General features: G+C 45.4%; 1 protein-coding gene across 2 annotated transcripts in view; it reads right to left on the minus strand.

Moving 5' to 3' along the window:
• Positions 1-20,785, minus strand: part of LOC138498038 (microtubule-actin cross-linking factor 1, isoforms 6/7-like) — a 530,795-nt gene that overhangs the window by 194,160 nt on the left and 315,850 nt on the right. For both annotated transcript variants that reach the window (XM_069621876.1, XM_069621877.1), the window contains exons 18-19: positions 3,353-3,508; positions 1,492-1,647 (exon numbers count right to left, since the gene is read on the minus strand). In XM_069621876.1, the coding sequence (XP_069477977.1) occupies positions 1,492-1,647; positions 3,353-3,508 (312 nt within the window). The remainder of the gene's footprint in view (positions 1-1,491; positions 1,648-3,352; positions 3,509-20,785) is intronic.

Consider the following 20,785-nt stretch of genomic DNA (forward strand, 5'->3'; position numbering starts at 1 on the left):
CACTATACCTTGCCACTTCCCCACTCCCTACTGTAGCACTTCACACCCTCACTATACCTTGCCACTTCCCCACTCCCTACTGTAGCACTTCACACCCTCACTATACCTTGCCACTTCCCCACTCCCTACTGTAGCACTTCACACCCTCACTATACCTTGCCACTTCCCCACTCCCTACTGTAGCACTTCACACCCTCACTATACCTTGCCACTTCCCCACTCCCTACTGTAGCACTTCACACCCTCACTATACCTTGCCACTTCCCCACTCCCTACTGTAGCACTTCACACCCTCACTATACCTTGCCACTTCCCCACTCCCTACTGTAGCACTTCACACCCTCACTATACCTTGCCACTTCCCCACTCCCTACTGTAGCACTTCACACCCTCACTATACCTTGCCACTTCCCCACTCCCTACTGTAGCACTTCACACCCTCACTATACTTTGCCACTTCCCCACTCCCTACTGTAGCACTTCACACCCTCACTATACCTTGCCACTTCCCCACTCCCTACTGTAGCACTTCACACCCTCACTATACCTTACCACTTCCCCACTCCCTACTGTAGCACTTCACACCCTCACTATACTTTGCCACTTCCCCACTCCCTACTGTAGCACTTCACACCCTCACTATACCTTACCACTTCCCCACTCCCTACTGTAGCACTTCACACCCTCACTATACCTTACCACTTCCCCACTCCCTACTGTAGCACTTCACACCCTCACTATACTCTACCACTTCCCCACTCCCTACTGTAGCACTTCACACCCTCACTATACCTTGCCACTTCCCCACTCCCTACTGTAGCACTTCACACTCCCTACTGTAGCACTTCACACCCTCACTATACCTTGCCACTTCCCCACTCCCTACTGTAGCACTTCACACCCTCACTATACCTTACCACTTCCCCACTCCCTACTGTAGCACTTCACACCCTCACTATACTTTGCCACTTCCCCACTCCCTACTGTAGCACTTCACACCCTCACTATACCTTGCCACTTCCCCACTCCCTACTGTAGCACTTCACACCCTCACTATACCTTGCCACTTCCCCACTCCCTACTGTAGCACTTCACACCCTCACTATACTTTGCCACTTCCCCACTCCCTACTGTAGCACTTCACACCCTCACTATACCTTGCCACTTCCCCACTCCCTACTGTAGCACTTCACACCCTCACTATACCGTACCACTTCCCCACTCCCTACTGTAGCACTTCACACCCTCACTATACCTTGCCACTTCCCCACTCCCTACTGTAGCACTTCACACCCTCACTATACATATACACAATGACTGCCCATTGCCACAGAGATTGGGGGGTGAAGGGTAACGGAAGCAAAGTGTTGGCTGAAAACATTGTGACGTTAGCTGAAACATAGCCATGGAAATTCCAACAGAGAAGCACCATACACCCATCTTACGGAAGTTCCTTCATGCGGTCTCCTTGCTTGCGGTCTAATTTCTTACCTTGTGCTTCGCCAGCTCGATCTCGCAGCTCTGCAGATCCACGCCGACCGGTCCCTGTCCCTGAAGCTGCTCGGCCGTGTGGGAGAGCCACTGGAGCAGCTCCTCCAACTGGTTCTGGAACTGGCCCAGGCCCAAAAGCGCCATCTCCAACTGGTGCTGTGAAGTCAATGCAGAACCCTTAGCAAGAAGCAGAAGACGGACGAGAAAAGCTGTCCTTCCAACTAGGGGCCAGTGATCTCTGCAGCACTCGGCTTCTAGGCACGCTTAAGGGGCACGTAGACTGGCCCACAAATTATCAACATCCAGGGTCCCAGTGAAAAGGAACCAGGATACCAGGCCGGACACTGCTCTATCAGCTACTAAACAGGAGCCGAGGTTGAACACCACACCAGATAACCAGGAATCAAGATACGGCTCCCCAAGAGACACTACCAAGAAGCATATCAGTGTAGATATAGCGTTTCATGAAGGAGTTCTCATACTTCTAAGCACTGTGATATTAGCTGTTTGCACCGAGCAGGATGAAGTGCTGAGCCAGCCCTCCCTTCATTTGAACCTGTAAAGTGCATACTTGCGCTATGCCAGAGACCAATTCCTAACCTGTGAGCTGTCTAGAAGGATGCCAGTACTAGGAGTGCGGTTAGAATCTGCTTGAGGGTAGTACCAGATAAAGCTTGAAGCCCCAGCCCTTAATTTACAAGAGTCACACAAATCCAGGCTTGACTCTCCACTAGCCACTACTGAGGGTGCCAGAAATCACTGCGCATCAGATACCAACAGAAACCCCTGGCTTGGCCCTCTACCAGATAAAGCCAGAAGCTCAGGCCCTTACCTTTACAAGAGTCACAGGAATCCAGGTTTGACTCTCCACTAGCCACTACTGTGGGTGCCACAAATCACTGCATATGAGATTCCAACTGGCAGGCCAGGTATACACCCTCCCTCCGCCTCCATGAGAAACCAGGGAAAACCCATTTGAACTTCTGAAACATGAATCCTCAAGGTTGACAGCTGCAAGGAGTAGGTCTCTCCTGATCTCCTCGCTGGTTAGTTCCACAATTACCTTACATTTTTCACCAAATTGTTGCACACTTTTCCATCACTAAATGCTGCAACGTGGCGCCAAATGATCACACGCAACCATGTCATTGATTTGAATCAATGGGTAACTCATTGTTTCACTCTTCCAAAGATTTAGTTACGTAACATGCTCAATGTCCATTTAATGCTACTCAATTTCTCCCAATCTGTGCTGGCAGCAGGGGTGAGGACTGCTGTGGGCACTTGCTTCACACTGCTACAGCCAGTTTAGGGCAAGGGACAGCTTTATGGTCCCTGGATGGAGGGGTGTGGGGGGGGTGTTGGAGGGCTGATGGATACCAGGCCACACACCTATCCAACATTAAATAAAGGAGGAGACAGTTCCCGGTAAAGGGGTCTTGGTAGACCCCCCCCTGATGTTCTCATGCCATACTAAAAACCTTGTGTGGTTTGTGGTTTAGGTCATGCAAGCACAACATTAGCATTCTGCTGCCTCAGTCAGCCCTTTAACAGCGGATGAGCACACGGGCAGCCCAACATGCTGACAAAGCAGCGTGGAAAGCCAGGAACATCTCTACAGGGATAGAATGAATGGAAGGCAATGGGAGTGAAGGAGAAACTGCCTATTCTCCCAACATCCGGACAATGAGGCAAGGCAGGAGCAGGAGATGGGAATAACTGCCTACTTAACAAAGCCAGTTTGTTATCAATGGCTTTCTTATGCCATGTGATTTAGGACCCCACCCAAGCTAATTACTTATTTAATACATGCATGGATCTGTGGAGACACAGATTCTCACTCTCCATAACATTATCCTACCTGTCGGTCGACCACTTCCTCTTCCAGCTGCTGCCAGCGTCTTCTGAAATTATCGAGCTGAGACCCGGCACCTCGCTGCTCTGTGCCCGAGGAGCCCACCTGGTGCCGGAGGCTTTCTAGTTCCACTTTGTGCTGGTACAGATCTCGCTTAAACTCCTGTGGTTAAGAGGGCAGAAAAACAACCCTCAGCGTTAACAGCAAGCATTGCGGACATCTTGAAATGGGCTTCCTCTTTGCACAAAATCAAGAACATTGTCAATAAGCATTAGTCCAAGGAGCAATAGTGTGAAAGATCTATTAATCCAAAATGATAACATCAGGAAAGAGAAAAAACACCAACAGAACAGGGACGTTACCATGTCTTCAATGTGTAAATTGTGGGTATGTCACAAAGGCAATGTGAGTTTGCGCCTAAATACAGGAACAAAAATAAGATTGAAGAATTTTTCCACAGGTGATCCTCTGATATTATGTAGAGAGGTGCCTATGTGGAACGCATTACGTGGTCCATTCAACAAGGAAAGCTAAAATGGAGTGAACATCGGTCAAATCTATGAATACAAAATATGAAATCATCAGTTGTACGCCATTTCTTAGAATTGCGACAGCAGAATTTGCAGATGCATTTTCACCTTTTGGAAGTGATGAAGAAAACACCAGGAGGAACAGCCATGAACACACTTCTTAAACAAAGACAAAGTTATTGGATAGAGTCTCTAAATTCACTGATCCCAGGAGGGATGCATGAGTATTGCAATTGGAATTGTTTCATAGGTTGAGCACACCGGTAATGATCAGTGGCTTTCATTATGAGCACAAATATTTTTTGCACACTATGTTGATAACGTACATGATTGTCACAGTTAATAATGATTCCTAGTTAAACTTCTTTAAAATAATTACTGACCTGTGGCGGAGTGCGGCAGCTGAGTGGGCAGACAACGCAGACCTGGCCCGAGCAGTCTTTCCACAAGCTCTATTGTGATGAAGTCAGCTGGTTAGACTTCAAAAGTTACAGGTGGCCGCGGAGTGCAGCAGCTGAGTGGGCAGACAACGCAGACTGCGCGAGACAGCGCGGTACGTGGAAAAGCTCTTCCCCTGCGCCTTGCCCTACAGTGAAGAACCGAAAATGGAGGACTCGCAATGCCCAGCTCAAGAATGCACCCTAAATGGTTTTTCAGTACCCTTGACATCTTCGACTTCGGCACCAGAGGCTCCAACGGCACTAGCGGCTCCAGTGGAGGCAAATGGATTGGGCCCAGGTGCTCCGCCTGCTGGGGGAGAGTTGGGACCGGAGTCGGGACCGCCAGCAACAGGACAAACTCAAGCCGCGGAAAGTAAGACTGCTGCCGGGGCTCCCGGGTGGACACATTGTTACATACTCCAGGGGAGACACTGGCTAAGAGCGTGGTGCCTCAGAAGCATGTGCTCCGATGATTAGAGGAGCCGCTTCAAAGTAAATTAAAATGGGCACCCCTGAAATGACCAGCACAAACCCGGTTTCTAAATCCCCCATAAAAAAACTCTCTGCAAATGGCTCAAGTGAATAATTCAGAAGCAGAGGGATTGGGGGGGAGCCGTACCTAGAACAATGCCTCAGAGCGGCTCAATAAGAGACATATACCCTGCAAGTTGAAATAACCAAGGGGGCAAGTCTAGAAAAGCAACAGCTAACGGCCATCTCACCCTCTCTATCATCGGTCTACGATCAAGTGAGGGATGCCGGGGTTGACACACGGAATGGGGGAGGTTGTGCTAGACAATGCCTCTCTACTACAGGATCTCCCAGCCCCACTATACATCTGGAGTCAGATTCGCCCTGTGAGGGAACAGGGCCCCAGGGCCGCGAGCCGTTGGGGGAGGCCCGTCCTGGGCTCGTCAAAGAGCAGACCAGAATCGAATCTCAACCAGAGTGCAGACAGCCGCCCGAGGCGAGAGCAGAAGGGACCCCCTCGCATATGGTGGAGAAGTCGGTTATAGTGGAGATACACTCGATTACTAACCAGGAACTCTCACCATAGGTGAGGGATTATCAAATCAGATTCAAAAACCCTAGAAACGACTATGACGCTCCAATACAAGGCACAAGTACAGAGGAAGCTGACGGTACGGCAGCTCTGCCTCTGATTGGTGACATGCAACAACCTATACATAGCACTCCTAAAACAGGATATGGGGAGATGAATTCAACACCAAATGAAGTAGAAGGCGAACAGCATACGCAGAAAGGGACGGATAAGAACGTCTCACAATCTCCAATTCAAGAGGGGAATATGGAAGACCTGGACCTAAGCACGAAACACCAGACAATTGAGAAAAAGTTAAACCTGAAGGAAAATATGGGCTACAACAACAAACCAGGATCTAAACCAAACAAAAACCCTGTTAGAAAAGCTGCAAAAATAAGTACAAGGAAACTTAAAGGACTAAAAACAGCTCTTTATAAAACTGCACTCACAAACTTGGCAAAATGGATTGCATGAATAAACTCTTTGGTTTAACTGATCCAACTAAAATCCAAGGATTAGAAGACATTTCTATAAAGTGCCCTCCAATTTGGGGAATGGACCACAGAACCGTCCAAAGATAGCGTGAAAGCCCCGGCTATACTAAGGAATCTAGTTCAACGCCTATTAGATGGCACTTCAACAACTCTCTGAATCAACCGAAGGCAGCAAGTGGGAAACAAATATCTGCTATTGCGCATAGAGTTCATCGAACTTCACAGAGTGAGAATTATAAAGAGCAGACCATCAAACCTCAAAATCCAAGGACAAATTACTTGATCCCAAAACCCAAAGAGGTTGGAATATTGCCAAGAGCGGAATAAAGCCCCGCTAACAGTCTGGAGAGGAGTAGATTGTCCGCCTTGAAACATATCGCTTCAATTGGTGCCCAAATCATATGGTTTTCACTGGGGCGGCCTTTGCAAAAAAAACTGTCTGTGGAGACACAAACAGACAAAAGGAAAACTAACGACGAAAACAAAGACCAAACTCCTACAAAATGGAACAAAAGCAACACGAAGCTCTTGGCGAAATCGGCAACCATGCCCAATACACCAGTATCTAACAGAAGACTAAGCGAGGTCACATCAGCTGTGCAAAAATAAACACCACAAAAAAAACGGACCTAATGTCCATCGTGTCTACCATAACCATAGCTCTAGCGCCATTCAGCAAACTCTCTGAGACACTGAAAGATACAGTGAGGGACCAGACCTCGCTGATAGCACTGGTGCTCACAAAATTAACTTACATGGAAGGCTATATATTAGCTAAACAAGAAAACATAACGAAGAACAATGTGCCACCACTAAAAGATAACGACACAGAGAGTAAGAAGCAATCAGTGGAAATTGGCACACAAACACAAAGGGAACAGCTGCCCGACCTACCAAAGTTGGTACCAGACAAAGGTTTGAAACTACTGACCAACAAAAACAATTAAAAAAAAGAAGTGGGAAAATCTAACGTTTTCACATTTGCCATATTCAATCATACGAAGTCCCTTCGAGATAAACAATTTACCCCTTCCAACGGTAGGGTACTGAAGGTCGGAAGTTAATAAAGAAAAAAGCCTTAAAAGAAATAGACAAGGCCGTGATTCAGAAGAAAACAACGAACAACTGCAGCCAACCAGCGGACGACTCAATAAATTAAATAGAAGACACACCGGAGTGGAGTATATACACAGTTGAAGAAAAGCAGCGACCTTAAATCTAACGAACCTGTGGACCGAGCTGCGGAAGAAGACCCGAATCACGGAGCGGGATTATTCCCCAGAGTCCCCGCTGCAAACCAAGCAAGTAAATCAAAAGGAAAAGATAAGCAAAATGGGAGTTCACAGAGGGAACAAAACGACTGACAAGCACGACTCAGGTGAAAGAGGAGTATCTACGAAACTACACAAACACCAAATGACCACGGTCTTTGCCTCCCCTAAATACAAGACCAAGAAAGGTTTAATTAGAGAATCGCCACTGATATGTCGACGAACATTAAAGAACACATTTACAGAACCCTCTCCACGAAGGATGGAACAAAGAAAGACCTCAGCACCCAAAATAAAAAAGTACATGCATTTTCTGACCAGAACGCAATTATGGGGGTAACGATAAAAAATAACTCTAAACAGGAAAACCATCATAAACTTATTCAAACAGATACCGAGGCTACGCGACACACAGAGTCATGACTTATGGATAGTAGACCCCAGCGACACTGGACGGAAGGACAGGCCCTATTTACACATCAGGTCACAAGTAATCAGAGACATGCGGCAGAAAGGAGCAGAAAGGCTCACAATTTTGGCATATGATATGATAAAAATTGATCAATCCACAGATCCATCGAAAGACAAGGTGAAACGAAATTCCAAAGACTTAGAGAGAACACCAAGAGACGCTAATATTCATAGACCAGACTCTGCTAAGGAAGAACGAGAACGCAAGGAACATTTGGCAAACTAAATGAAAGAACAGCAAGATGCAGGTCCAGTGAAGAACAGGAACCAACTCAAGCTCATTGGTCGCATTACCCACAGAGTAACTCCAGAGTACATAAAAAGAATGCCGCAACAGACTTAGAGGATGACAACCCGAGGGCAGAGCGAAATGTAGACCGACAAACAGAGGGCTTAGCCAAGAACAAGAAAATCAGTCTGGACAGACTGGCTCGTATGGACAAAGAAAAGAACCAGTCAGCGTCCTGTAAAAAAGACAACACTAAAAACTCACCCGCCAATTGGACATGGAAATCTTCTGCACTGCATTTAAGTCAGAAAAATGAGTAACCAGATAGGAAGGAGCAGGTCTCCTGGGACGTCTCCAAATTAAAACTTTGGGCGCCACTGACAAGTCCGAAAAATTGCATCTATATGGACTCATGGAATACCAGAGGCTTTGGCCACTTAACAGCTACGTCAATTTAGGCCGATGGATATCCTTGGTCTCCAGGAGACATGGCTGCTAAAGAAACCAGAGATGGACGGGTACATGACATTTAACACACACGCTAAAAAGGGACTGGCCGGTCGTCCGTCAGCGGGACTACTAACAGCAGTACGCTCCGGTAGTGGTCTGGAGGTGTTGGAACAGCTCCACTCAACCTATCTATTCCAGACTTTCATACTCACCTGGAAACACCTAGATCCATCATCATTTGTGGAAAAGGAAGAGAGAATATTCTTGATGAGCACTTACTGGAATCCGGAAGCCATTTCTGACAACGTTTACTTAGAATCCCTGAACAACATCTTAAATGAAGCAATTATAAATTACTGGTACAACTATACAATAATAACCAGAGATTTAAACACCATTTGTCCAGAGATTGGAAACCAAAGACCCCATTTAAGCAATTCTGCACCAATTTGGGAAAGGGGAAGGATCTTGGAAAAAACTCTAGTGGCAAGAGACCTTCACAACCTACACTGGCTTAGATCAAAAGCAAACTCTGAGATCCTGACTTGGCAAAGGGGCAATCAAACTGGCACTATTGACCACAAGTATGTGTCAAAGGAACTCCTAGGGCTGACAACTAAATTTACAGTAGAAAAAACTCTACATAGCGATCACTCCCTGCTACATACAAGATGGGTTACTTGTCAAAAACCAAAGCAATGCCTCGTTCACGAACTAGAAGTGAACGAGAGGGGTAATCGCCTTAAGCTTACGGAGAACTCTATTAAACAAATCACAAAAAATTATACCGCAATGTGTAACAAAAAAACAAGCATCTGGGAAAGTGGGGAGGGTGCTCTGAACTATAACCCACTCCTACAAAAATGTATGACAAAAGGGAAGATTAAAAACACGCACCCCAGTCATCAACACGCCTACATCTGCGAAGATGTAGCAAGGAGACGTATATTGAGAAAAATAAAAAGACTGGCAGTAACATCGGGCACTCCAGCGAACAAGACTAGATGGAACAAAGCGCAAACAGAATACAAGTCCTGGATATTACAAAAAAGATGTCATCTATATCAAATGGACTCGGAAATAATGTTGAAAACATTATGCGGGAAGAAAACCAAAGAATTTTGGTCTCTTATAAAAGGAGCAACGTCTTCCACTAACAATGCACTTCCTAACAGCGTAGGTGAAACTAGGTGGGTGACCCACTTTTCGAAATTGTATGGCCCAGTCTACAATGAAAGGTGCGGGAATATGCGTGCGGGGGTGCACAAAGAACTGGGGATGCCCCCACTTGGAACATTCCACACAGTGAAGAAGAGATCCTTCTCAAAATCAAGAAATTGAACACCTCGAGGGCCCCGGGCCCAGATGAAATCTCAAAATAGTGACTTAAAATTAAGTCCGGAATTATAAGCATCCATTATCAGTAAAATATTCAAGAATTGTAATCAAGAACAAAATATACCTGATTCATGGCGAATGGCTGTAGTCCTCCCCATCTTCAAGCGAGGAGACAGAGAGGACCCTGGTCACTATCATCCCATTTCACTCCTGGATGTCATTGGGAAAATCTTTGGGGGCTTTGCACTGGAAGCCTTTCGAACTTGGCTGAAACTGGAAAACAGGAGTGACCCTTTCCAATTGGGCTTTGTTAAGAACGCAGGTACCACCACGAACATACTGACGCTTAGCATAATCAAAGCCAAGGCCCTTCAGAGTGCCAACCAGTTCACACGGCTTCCATTGACCTGGTCCAAGCCTTAGACCAGGTCAATAGACACTTGTTATGGCAAAATATGGAATTTATGAATTGGCCTGATCCAGTACTAGCACCAATCAATGCCATATACCGAGAAACAACGATGACGGTCTGGCTTGGGCAAGCAGGCCTTCTGTCTGAAGAAATCAGTACAATGAGGGAAGTTAAACAGGGCTGCCCCTGCCCTTTAGCCTCCGCACTATACAACGCCTATTTCGCGGTTTACTCAGACACTTAGGCCGACGTTAAATGCTTTCCCCCAAAGATCGGAGGAGTAATGGTATTGCATCTTCTCTATGCAGATGACATCATTTAGCTGGATTTGACACCAATCGGCCTACAGAGGCAGTTGACAAATCTGGCTACGTACTTGAAGAACAGCCACCTCCAAATGAACATAGCGAAAACCAAGGTGATGACATGGGAAATATCATCAAGCAAGAAACAAAACAAGCCGAGCTGGTTTGTAGAAGGCCAGAAACAAGAAATTGTTAACGCCTTCCAATATTTGGGAGTCACGCTGAGCAACAGCCCCGCTGAGAGAGCAATGCAGGACGCGCTATGGTTAAAAATGTAATCTTTAACCACACAAGCGAGGGTAGTTGATAAAAAATCTTGTTGTGGCAATTAATTTCTATAAATCAAAGGTGGTGACAGCAATCCTGTACGGGAAAGAGGCCATGCTCTTCCTTCCGGACAGTCTTACGGTCAAACACAAGAGTTATTTTTGGAGGTGAGTACTGGGATTGGCAAATCCTACGCCCATGCCACTTATTAGACGTGAATTATGTCTCTCGTCATTTAAAGCCATCAGAGAGAGAAACACGTCGATGATGTACCGCAAACTTCTCCTAGACATTAAACCAAAAGCATTGAACTTCATTAATAAACAAATGTAGGACAACAACATTCAAGCATGGACTGATTGGAAGAACCAAAATATCAGACTAATGAAAGGGCTTGAAGCTTCTGTAGATCAACTCCTAACAAACCCAGACAAGGTGACCAAGAAACTTTTTGAGCTAGACTGGATATCTATGGGCGAGAATGACAAAAAGTACAGCCTGACCAAGCAGTTCCCCACATCACCTATGAAATTAAACGATACAAGAAGTCATTTGGAAAGGTTTCCGGACAAGACCCGAAGTCGGCTCTTTTTGAGAATTCGCCAAAACCAATTCAAGACAACTGAAATACTCTTTATAAGAAATAACTCATCAACGGACAAGTGTAGAACCTGTAACAAAGGTGACCAAGTAGAAACAAGCAGACACCTCCTACTTGTTTGTGAAGGGACACAACGAGCCAGAACTACATCCTTAGCTAGAATCATGGCAGCCTTTACAACATTAACAGAAGGCGATTGGTGGAAGGTGCTGTCAAGCGGTGATGATAATCGCTGCATGATTGGTGTAACAACCTTCTTTAAAAATATTGACTTGGAGCAATCTGACAGAGGAAACCGGGAAGGCCCGGGCCACAAGGACTACCATATCTAGGAAGCAGCCACTCCATCAGTCACTTCTGACCTGTCTGCTTTCTTCTTCTTCTGCTTTTTTTCCTGAAACCCTCTTTCCTTCTGCTTGTCATCACTCTCATACAAAAAGGAATATTGGGGCGGAAAAGGCCTCTGATGGATTTTATCATTTTTTTGTAAAAATTGTTAAATCAATTAAATCAAATAAAAAACAAATAAATAAAGATAGTGATGGCACAATATGATAATCAAGCACATGAAAGTTGTACAAACAATATGAGTAATGATTCTAACCCTATTGGAGATTTCACATTTTTGAGATCATCAATAATGTAGACCTGTTTATACAAAGGTAACTCCACAATAGCTCAATTAGATGATGCATAACAGCAACACACAAAGAACAATGATAGAGACATATCTAACGTATATCGGTGTTAGCATTGCAATAACCCAAATATTAGAAAGATGTTGGACAGGAACACAATTCGTCAAAGGTGACTGAGTACACAGCATAGAAGAATAGGGAGCACACGAACGACGTCATACTACCAGGTAGTACTGATAGTACATACTGGTAACACGCCTAATGTACACATCATTCACCATCTTTCAATTCATATTTTACCATTGTTCTCTATATGTTTTTATCTTGAAAATAAACCACATGGCAACAGATCAAGTGTTTATTTTCAAAGGTAAAGTGTGGACTGCGCAGTAATGTGATGACGTCCTCACGCTGATGATGCTGTTCTAAGCGTCCAGGGCCAACGCTGCCAAGGGGGGAGTATGTACCAGTTATGCAAATAACAGTGTGATGTAAAGAGTGATGTGGTAGTTGACATTGGGAGTGGTGATGTCACTGCACAGGACAGAGGTAGTATAGCATACGTTTGTTAAAACACATGCTCGGAAGCGTGGGCATAAGGTGTAGGGGTGCAAGGTGTTTTATGGGTTAGTATGGTAGGGGGTGTGGGGCTGTTTGACCAATTTGCGGACATTAGGGAAGCCATGTTTCCTAGGCCCAGGTTAGGAATGCATTTTTGGAAACAGCTCATAATAAAGGACTGCAGGCTTTTGTGACAGCAATGGTCAGTTGTAAGACTAAGGTTTCCCAGGAGAACGCAGTGGCTCTAAGGGATACTTTCGAGGCCACGGAGCTGGGCACCTGGGTGTCTGAGAAGAATTGGCAGAGAAATAGAAATCAAATAGTTAATTAAAATCCAGCCACGGTGTGGCACAGGTTTTTCAGTGTACACAGTTTTTGCAGAGTACCTTTGACAGCAAGGTGTGAGAAGGAAGCTGGGGGTCCAAAGAAATGGGCTAGGGGTTGTGAGGCGCACAAAAGGGGGCCAATCAGAGGAGAGAGGTTTTGATGTCCCTGGGGTGGGGTGCAACATTGTAAAGTGTCCTTGCCGATGTCCGCGGCGCACATCATTGGTCAGACTCAGTGAGAATGTCTCGCCCCTTGCCATCTGAAGATGTCATGCCCACTCATTATGCAGCAGTTTCTCCATGTGTAAATTCAGCAGTGCCACCCAATAGCAAACAAGTATTTTTGATGGACCAGCACAATCACATAATTGCGGGGTGGTGTCGGAAGGTTTGTGACGTCACGAGGGGTGTTAATGTGATTTTGATCCAAGAAATGTTTTAGCCAATAAGGGTCAAGTCTAGTATATAGTGGTCTGACGTAGTTACACCCATCAGATCCGGTGATCTGCCCCAAAAATATTATATGCTAATTTTGTAATTTGTGTATAAAAAGTATAGCCGCAGTAGGTGGCATCAAGCTCATTTTATTTAGTTCAGTTCCACAGGGCTGTCTGAACCATAGTTTCCCAGCTGTGTAGGTCCAATACATCTGCATTACTTCTTGCTTGGTGAACGCTCCTTTTTTGGATTACTTTTTCTTTCTTGGGATTACCTTTTGGCAGAGGTCCCCTGGTACATTGTGGAGGCCCCAGCGAGATCCGCAGTTTACTCAGTGAGCTTAGGTTATTCTTGCTGCAGTCCTGGGGGAGCAGGGCAGGCGGGCTTCAACCAGTTCGATGTGCACTAATGAGGAGGCCTTGCAGACGCACAGTACGCAAAGGTCTGCCTGGTCCCGAACACCACCTGCGCTCAGAGGGAGGTGCAGGCCCGTGGGGGAAGACTCAGCATCGAGAAGACTCAGATCTCTGGCACACGTGAGGGTTCCCTTGCATAAACGCACAACGCTGTGCATGCACGAACACAGCAGTTTTTTTAATGGTGTATCTGATGCATCCTACATGGGGGGAGGACGATAACTCATAGTATTTGTAGATATTAGTTCCACCCCTCCGATAGTGAGAGGGTGTGTGGCGCTCATATCTATAATAGAATAGATGAGTGCATAGATGGTGGCAGACTTCCATTAGATAGTGTGGTGCATAGTGCAGGTGATTGCATATTTGCGTCATTTTTCTTTTATTATGGGGAATGGGGTAAGAGATTATTGATTGACGAGGAGCGTGCGTACTAGATTAGAAATATTGTGGTGTATTGTGCTGTTTGAGGTGGAAGGGGTGGCATGAGATTGTAGCTGTTAATAGTAGTGCTTAGTAATTGTTTAAGTAGTTTGGTAGCCCGAGCAGGAGGGGCCAGGTAGTTGTATAATAAGGTAGAGTAGTGGGTAATTCGAATTGTGTAGGCTTCTGGAGAGGGCTACTGAGTTTTGTTTTGGGTGATTGAGATTTGGTTGAAGGTGTGGATGCGCAGAGCGATGGAGCGGGTATGAGGTAAGAGGGATGTGTAGTGTGTGTTTGTAAGGAGAGGGTGTTGACTGAGCAGATGAGGTTGGATGTAATGTTATTTTTTATTAACAACTTGGAGACTTGTACAAGTGAAGCAATTTTCATTGGCACTTATTTTGGTAAATTGGGAGGGATGATAATTGCATGAGAGCAGGAGGGAGGCACTCTCGACTGGGTAAGTGACTTGGAGTGGACAAACAGGAGAACAATGGGGTTGATTGGGATTATGGACACACCCCTGGACCATCTGTGTACCAAATTGCACCAATATAGGGATAAAATATTAAAATATTATTTCCCATGGGTGCAGGACACAGCAGGGCAGTGTTTCAGAGAATGGCCAGGAGAAGGACCATTTGATAGCCTTACCATAGAAAACATGTTTTCATATTTATTGCCAACATATAAAAGCACCAAACTGTAGAGCACACAAAACGTCTTAGGCCGATTGAAGCTGTGTGAGGATGAAAAAAAGGAACACCCCCAAAGAGGTGGTGAAAGGCAGTGGCACAGAGGTATGTCCCACAACATCGCCCTCTCCATATTCATATACCTGTCGCTGAAACCTGCAGCGGGGTGTACGAACCCACAACGCGTATCCCTGAGTAGGGACAAGACAGAAATAGCCAAGGACAAGCCAGAGGCTAGGACCACAACCACTGAGAAAACAGCAGCAAGTAAGTACTTAGCTGACATAGAAAAAAGCGTGTGATGGCAGTTAGAAACTGAGTTGAAGGTAGCAGAGGATGAGACAAAGAACGGTCTGCAAAAAGGAGGAGTGAGGGTCAGTGGGAACGTCGAGTGTCTTAACGTCTGGAAAGAATGTGTAAATTAGACAAAAGGATCCCAGAGGAGGAGGAAAAGGTTTATGGGGGTTCCGAAGTGGACTGCGAGGATATTGATGAAAATGGAGGAGCAGGGGTTTAGAAAGGGAGAATGTAGAACGAAGGGGAATGGGACAAGGACAGAGAGAAAGGAAGGTGAAAGAAGGAGTTGGAGAGGCAGAGAGAGAGAGAGAAAAGCAGAAAGGAAGGGAGAAAGAATGGGAAACTAGCAGGGATTGGTCCCAGACACCCGGGAATAGGACGGGAAGAATGGTAGTAGCTAGCACTGCCAATGGCAGGCTGCCCCAGCACCATGGACGCAGCTGCCCTTTTGCTGAAGGGGAGGAGAACAGTACATACTATAGCAGAGCATGGACAGAGACAATTTGATGTATAGCTTGCCATCCCTCATGGCAGGGACAGGCAAATGGATAAATACTCCTGAAAAAGACAGCAGGTACTACCGTGGCAATCAGTGATATGAAGAGCCTATTCGCAGCCATATTGGGCAAGCAGCGGGACAAAATATAATTACAGGCAGGATACGACGGAGTTAAATTTAGTAGTAACTTTCATGATGGTGCACCCTTTAATAACTGCCACACACACGTATGGAAAGTATAGAGGACTATGTACCCAGAAAAATTAGACATGCAAGCCATTTTGAAACCAGATGATGGCCCTGCAGAACATTATAAAAAAGATACAGGAGATGTGAATGTTAGCGACACGGCAATCCCGAGAAGTGAACATACCAAAATCCTATCACATACTGCTCAAGGGTCTCCTCATGGATGTGCAATGATCCCTAGAGAAGGTGCTTGGGATTGAGGCAAAGCGGTGGCCAGAGATACAGACCCACATTGTACATTATTTGTGAAAGGAAACGGGTAAAAGAGAAAGACACGGTAGATAATACGGTAAAGGCAGGGGCAAAATTGGTGTAAAATAAACTAGCAAAGATATCCATGGAAGGGGCTGTACTTGCAGACATTGCCACAGGGCAGCTTGAAGTAGCACCCACCCAACAAGGGGGGTTTCCCGTGATGGAGGGCATGCCAAAGGGAGGTGTATATCTACAACAAGGAGGTGCGTTGCAGCATCAGGGAGGGTAGTTCCCACAGGGGGTGTGTATCAACAACCAGGGTATTATCAATAAAGGGGGTATTACCCATAGATGGGATATTATCAGCAGGGCAGAGGATACTCACAGAGAGTGACGGGGTATAGATACAGAGGAGCGGGGACCTATTTGAAAAATCTGTTTTATATGTGGGCAGAGGGGACACTTTGCACGGATGTGCCCACATGCAGGATAGCTGCAGTAAGGCCAGGGAGGACGAGGGGGTCCCAGGTATATATGCCACCCATGCAGCAACAGATGCCACCCATGCAGCAGCAGACACACCCCATGCAGCAACAGGTGCAACCACAGGAGGTGCCGGTCACGCAGACAGTGCAGCTGGCAGGACCTCAAATTGCTCAGTCACCACAGACAAACACACAGCAGCAAGCAACAGAATCACAGAATGCCTTACAGGCTGAAACACAAATATACACACACAGTGACAGCACACTGTTGCCACAGAACACAGTACCACACTACACAGGAGTGTCCGTAATTGGAGGTAAACCTCCCGTTTCCAGGACAAGGCCCACATGCCCAATAGGCCAAACCACAGATGGCATGAGTGTGCCCAATCCTTTCGGTAACTGAAGACCCTGAAGAGGAACGCGATGTAGCAGTGAAGATTGGACAAAAATCTAATTTGTGCTCCACACGGGAGCAACCAAATCCTGCATTAAGGAGGGTATTTATCCAGCAATTATAATTAATAGAAAATAAAGAATGACATTTTAACAAATCAAGAAAAAAGGAAAGAATACCACATTTTTAAAAACCAATATATGTGGGGGTGAGGTAAGGGGTTAAAACTGGTGGGGAGGGTTTGGGGTAGGGTTTTAAGGATGGGAAAATAGGGGGGATGGAGCAAGGAGGCCCCCTGCCCCATAAAAAGAAATTCAATATTTTTTCGTTCTTTTGTATTCGTTAAAAATGCATTCTTTATTTTTAAATTCGTTAAAATCACCTGTAACCATTATTCCCTTGTCAGACAAAGTAATGGACACACAGGGAGTTTCTGTGGCTGTTGTCACCGTTGCTATCACAGAAGACTTTCCACTTACAGGAGGCACACAGCAAATAGTAGTGCCCCTGTTGTATTCGAAAGAAACTCCCATCAACATATTAGGGAGAGACCTAATGAGTAAATTAAACATGACATTTTCATTCTCTGTGAAGGGCATTGCATGCTCGACACCTGGCATTTTCTATGAGCTGTCTCAGCAATCATACAAGCATTTTGTGCATGCAGCGCCCTGCGTGGGTCACCGTATCACCCAGAGATACTCCTTTATGGGGTACAAGTATTGCTAGGGTGGGTACCCAGAATGAAAGACGAGGTATTGGCCATACAGTTTTTGTTCAGACCGGCAGGACACAAAGAAATTGCACCAGGAATGACACTTACTATAAGTAACCCATTACAATTACAATTACACGGTCCTATGCATTGACCCGACCGTAAGACTAACAGACTTGAACACAGAACAGCTGTTCTCAGAGGATGAAGGGGAGTGGGAGATGGTATTCCAGGTATGCATCTCATGTCAGGTGAACATAGAAGAGAGACAGGTCCCCCAGAGAATGCAGACAGTGAGCACAGTATCAGTTCACTTGCAAGACGATTACCAGAGGTATTATGAAACAGTGGGCCCCATGATGTATGGTTGTTGAGGGGAACTAAGGCAGTCTGCAAAAAATTAAAGGAAGAGGCATTGTTGCCCCAGGTTAAACAATACCAAACATCACGAGAAGCAGACAAGGGCATATTTGACACATTCCTCGCACTATGGCGATAGGGCATAAGAAAATGTCAGATTCCCTTTGTAACGCAGCTTTTTACCCTGTCAAGATATCGAAAGGTGGGGCATGTAGAGTTATTCAAGATCTCCGCCCGTTGAACAATGTAGTGGAAGAAGAGTTTCCACAAGTACCAAATGCAGCCACCATAATGTGGAACACACCCACAGACGTGACACATATTACAGTTATCGATTTGAAGGATGCGTTCTTCTCCAGCCCATTGCACCCATATTCACAGTGTCTGATCGTGTTTACATATTGCAGGGCTTGGTTTCAGCAGACTCGCTTACCACAAGGGTACTGCGAGTCACTTGGTGTGTTCAATAGGGTGATCCAGATGGACCTAAGCAAATACTCAGCACAGTCATCCAGTACTTGGATGACCACCTGGTGTGCAGCATAATGGAGGACGAGTGCAGGAAATATTCAATCACACTCCTGACATTACTGGCAGAAAAGGGATATAAGGTGGACAGGAGAAAATACATTATTGCCAAAAGGAAGTAGTGTACCTAGAACAGATAATATCAGTAGACAGCAGGAGGATCACTGCAGAGGGCAGAAGCAACGCAGTGTGCACCAAAGCCATGCACGATTAAGCAGATGCAGCAGTTCTTAGGCCTATGCAAAGTTATAGGTCAAAGGTTCGAATGAAAAGGATCGAATGACAAAAGGGTCAATTTATTCATTTATTTAGGGGGGATCCCCCCCAAACCGACTTTTTTGTGGTAAAAAACACTTTTTTGGCTATACGGAAACCTAAAAAAAGATATATTTAAAAAAAATAAAAAATCGCCTCTTTTGTTTTAGGTCCTATTGACTCGACCCTATGGCATTCGATCCTTTTTGTATTCGAACCTTTGACCGGACACCCCTATTGCAATTGTTGGAGGGCCTGGGTCTTCGACTACTCCACATTTACGAAGCCCCTCCTTCAGGGATCAAAAGAAGCACATAAGGAAAAAGTCTCCATAAAATGGACACCTGAAATGATGGACTCATTGACAGAACTCAAGGAATTGTTAGCCCACCACCAGTTTTAGCAACCCTGGATCATAAGAGAAAATTCTATTTGTTTTCAAATTCTGATGACACAGTGATGACACCTGTCTTCACTCAAACGATATAGATCCAACAAACCTCCCTGGACTGCTAGTGCAAGCGAAATGAGAAAGAAAGCTTCCAGTTGAAGTGAATCTCCATAAATGGCTATTTATACATAGGTTATAAATACATACATCAACATCAAAACTCTACTTAAAGTGTTATAACATGCATATTCTTAAAACATCTACTCGAATGACATACAAATACAACCATTAAAATTCCAAGCAGTTGCTAACACCATAAAGTGCCAAATACAACAATATAGTGTTCCTGTGCTAATGTAAACCTCAAATAGTAAACATTTTCACTCTAAATGTGCAAATATTATAAGAATAAAATCTAAAAGGGATCTGGCGCTACTTCATGTACCCAACATGTTTCCTTCCTTCTCATCAGACTATATCTATGGAACTTCATCCCCACCCAACCCACACCTAATAAATGATTTGCACCTAGTGGGGGAGTCTCCAGTGAACATGCATCGCGTACATACAAGTGTCCTGGGTTAACTGCTCCTTGAGGTGGTTACTACCTATCTGTGTCTCGTTAAGTGCTGACCTGAGAGGGGGTGGCATAGAGTCCCGAGCCTGACCTCAGGGGGGTGGCCCGGAGTGAGAGGGGTCTATGGTGTAGCAGTTAATACCCGAAGGACATAATATTGTGCTCCATGTGATTAGTAATTTGTAACTAGCATTTTTCCCATTCTTCATCAAAATGAAGTTCATGTGCAATTTGTGGTGCTCATTTGCCATCTACTCATTGCTAAAAAAAAAACAGAAAGTATAACATTTTTGCTTTCCTGAGTGCATTTCTTGCTTCCACAAAGGTGAACTAGCGTAGGGAAAAGTGAGTGTTTATTTCAGGGTTGGTCCCAGGGGCAGGCACACACAGATATAGTACAGGTTTGAGATGAAAGATAACTGTCGCATAATTTGGAATGATCATGTTCACATGGATAGATGAGAACAAACAAACTTTACACATAAGGGAACTCACACGCTATTCTTTATGTTTCAGATGCAATGGCTCAACCCACCTGGGGACCAACAAATGGTGCCAAAGGGTGATGATGCTACCGTTGCTGTGGAGCGGGGCTGAGATTTTAATGGACCTTGGGTGGGCATGTGGGACCCAGGCGTATGCCCAACTTTTCCCGGACTGGGGTGAAACTTACTCTCTTGTGTCTTTACACAGCGCTGCCCTGGTGATACCCTGCTCAGAACTGGTTTTGTTTTTCATGATCATCCTGCAATGTTGAATAAAAGATTGAATACCAATAAAGTGTTGAGCGGGGGAAAGGGACGGCACATGCGATCGCCCCGATCCTGGAATTTGCATAGAGTTTGCATAGACAACAATTACTGGTCCCAAAAATCATCTGATAGACTGGCCGCCATACCATCAAAGGCTCACCTGTTCAGCAAAGTATCTACAGTTTTTTCATCACTTTTGCTTACAGGAGTACAGGCAGTTGCGAACTCCAACTGGATTCAGATAGTACGCTATGAGGTTTTGCATCTAGCAAATTCAACAGAGAAGGGACTGAATCCGGTGAGGGAGCAGCTCAGGGCTTTAAGGTTGGTTGTGCTCCTGAACATACATGTTGTGGATCCTTTAACGACAATGGAAGGTGGGGTGTGCA

Source organism: Ambystoma mexicanum, chromosome 5q, assembly GCF_040938575.1.
Source record: "Ambystoma mexicanum isolate Mex_15411 chromosome 5q, UKY_AmexF1_1, whole genome shotgun sequence".
NCBI classification, from domain to species: domain Eukaryota; kingdom Metazoa; phylum Chordata; class Amphibia; order Caudata; family Ambystomatidae; genus Ambystoma; species Ambystoma mexicanum.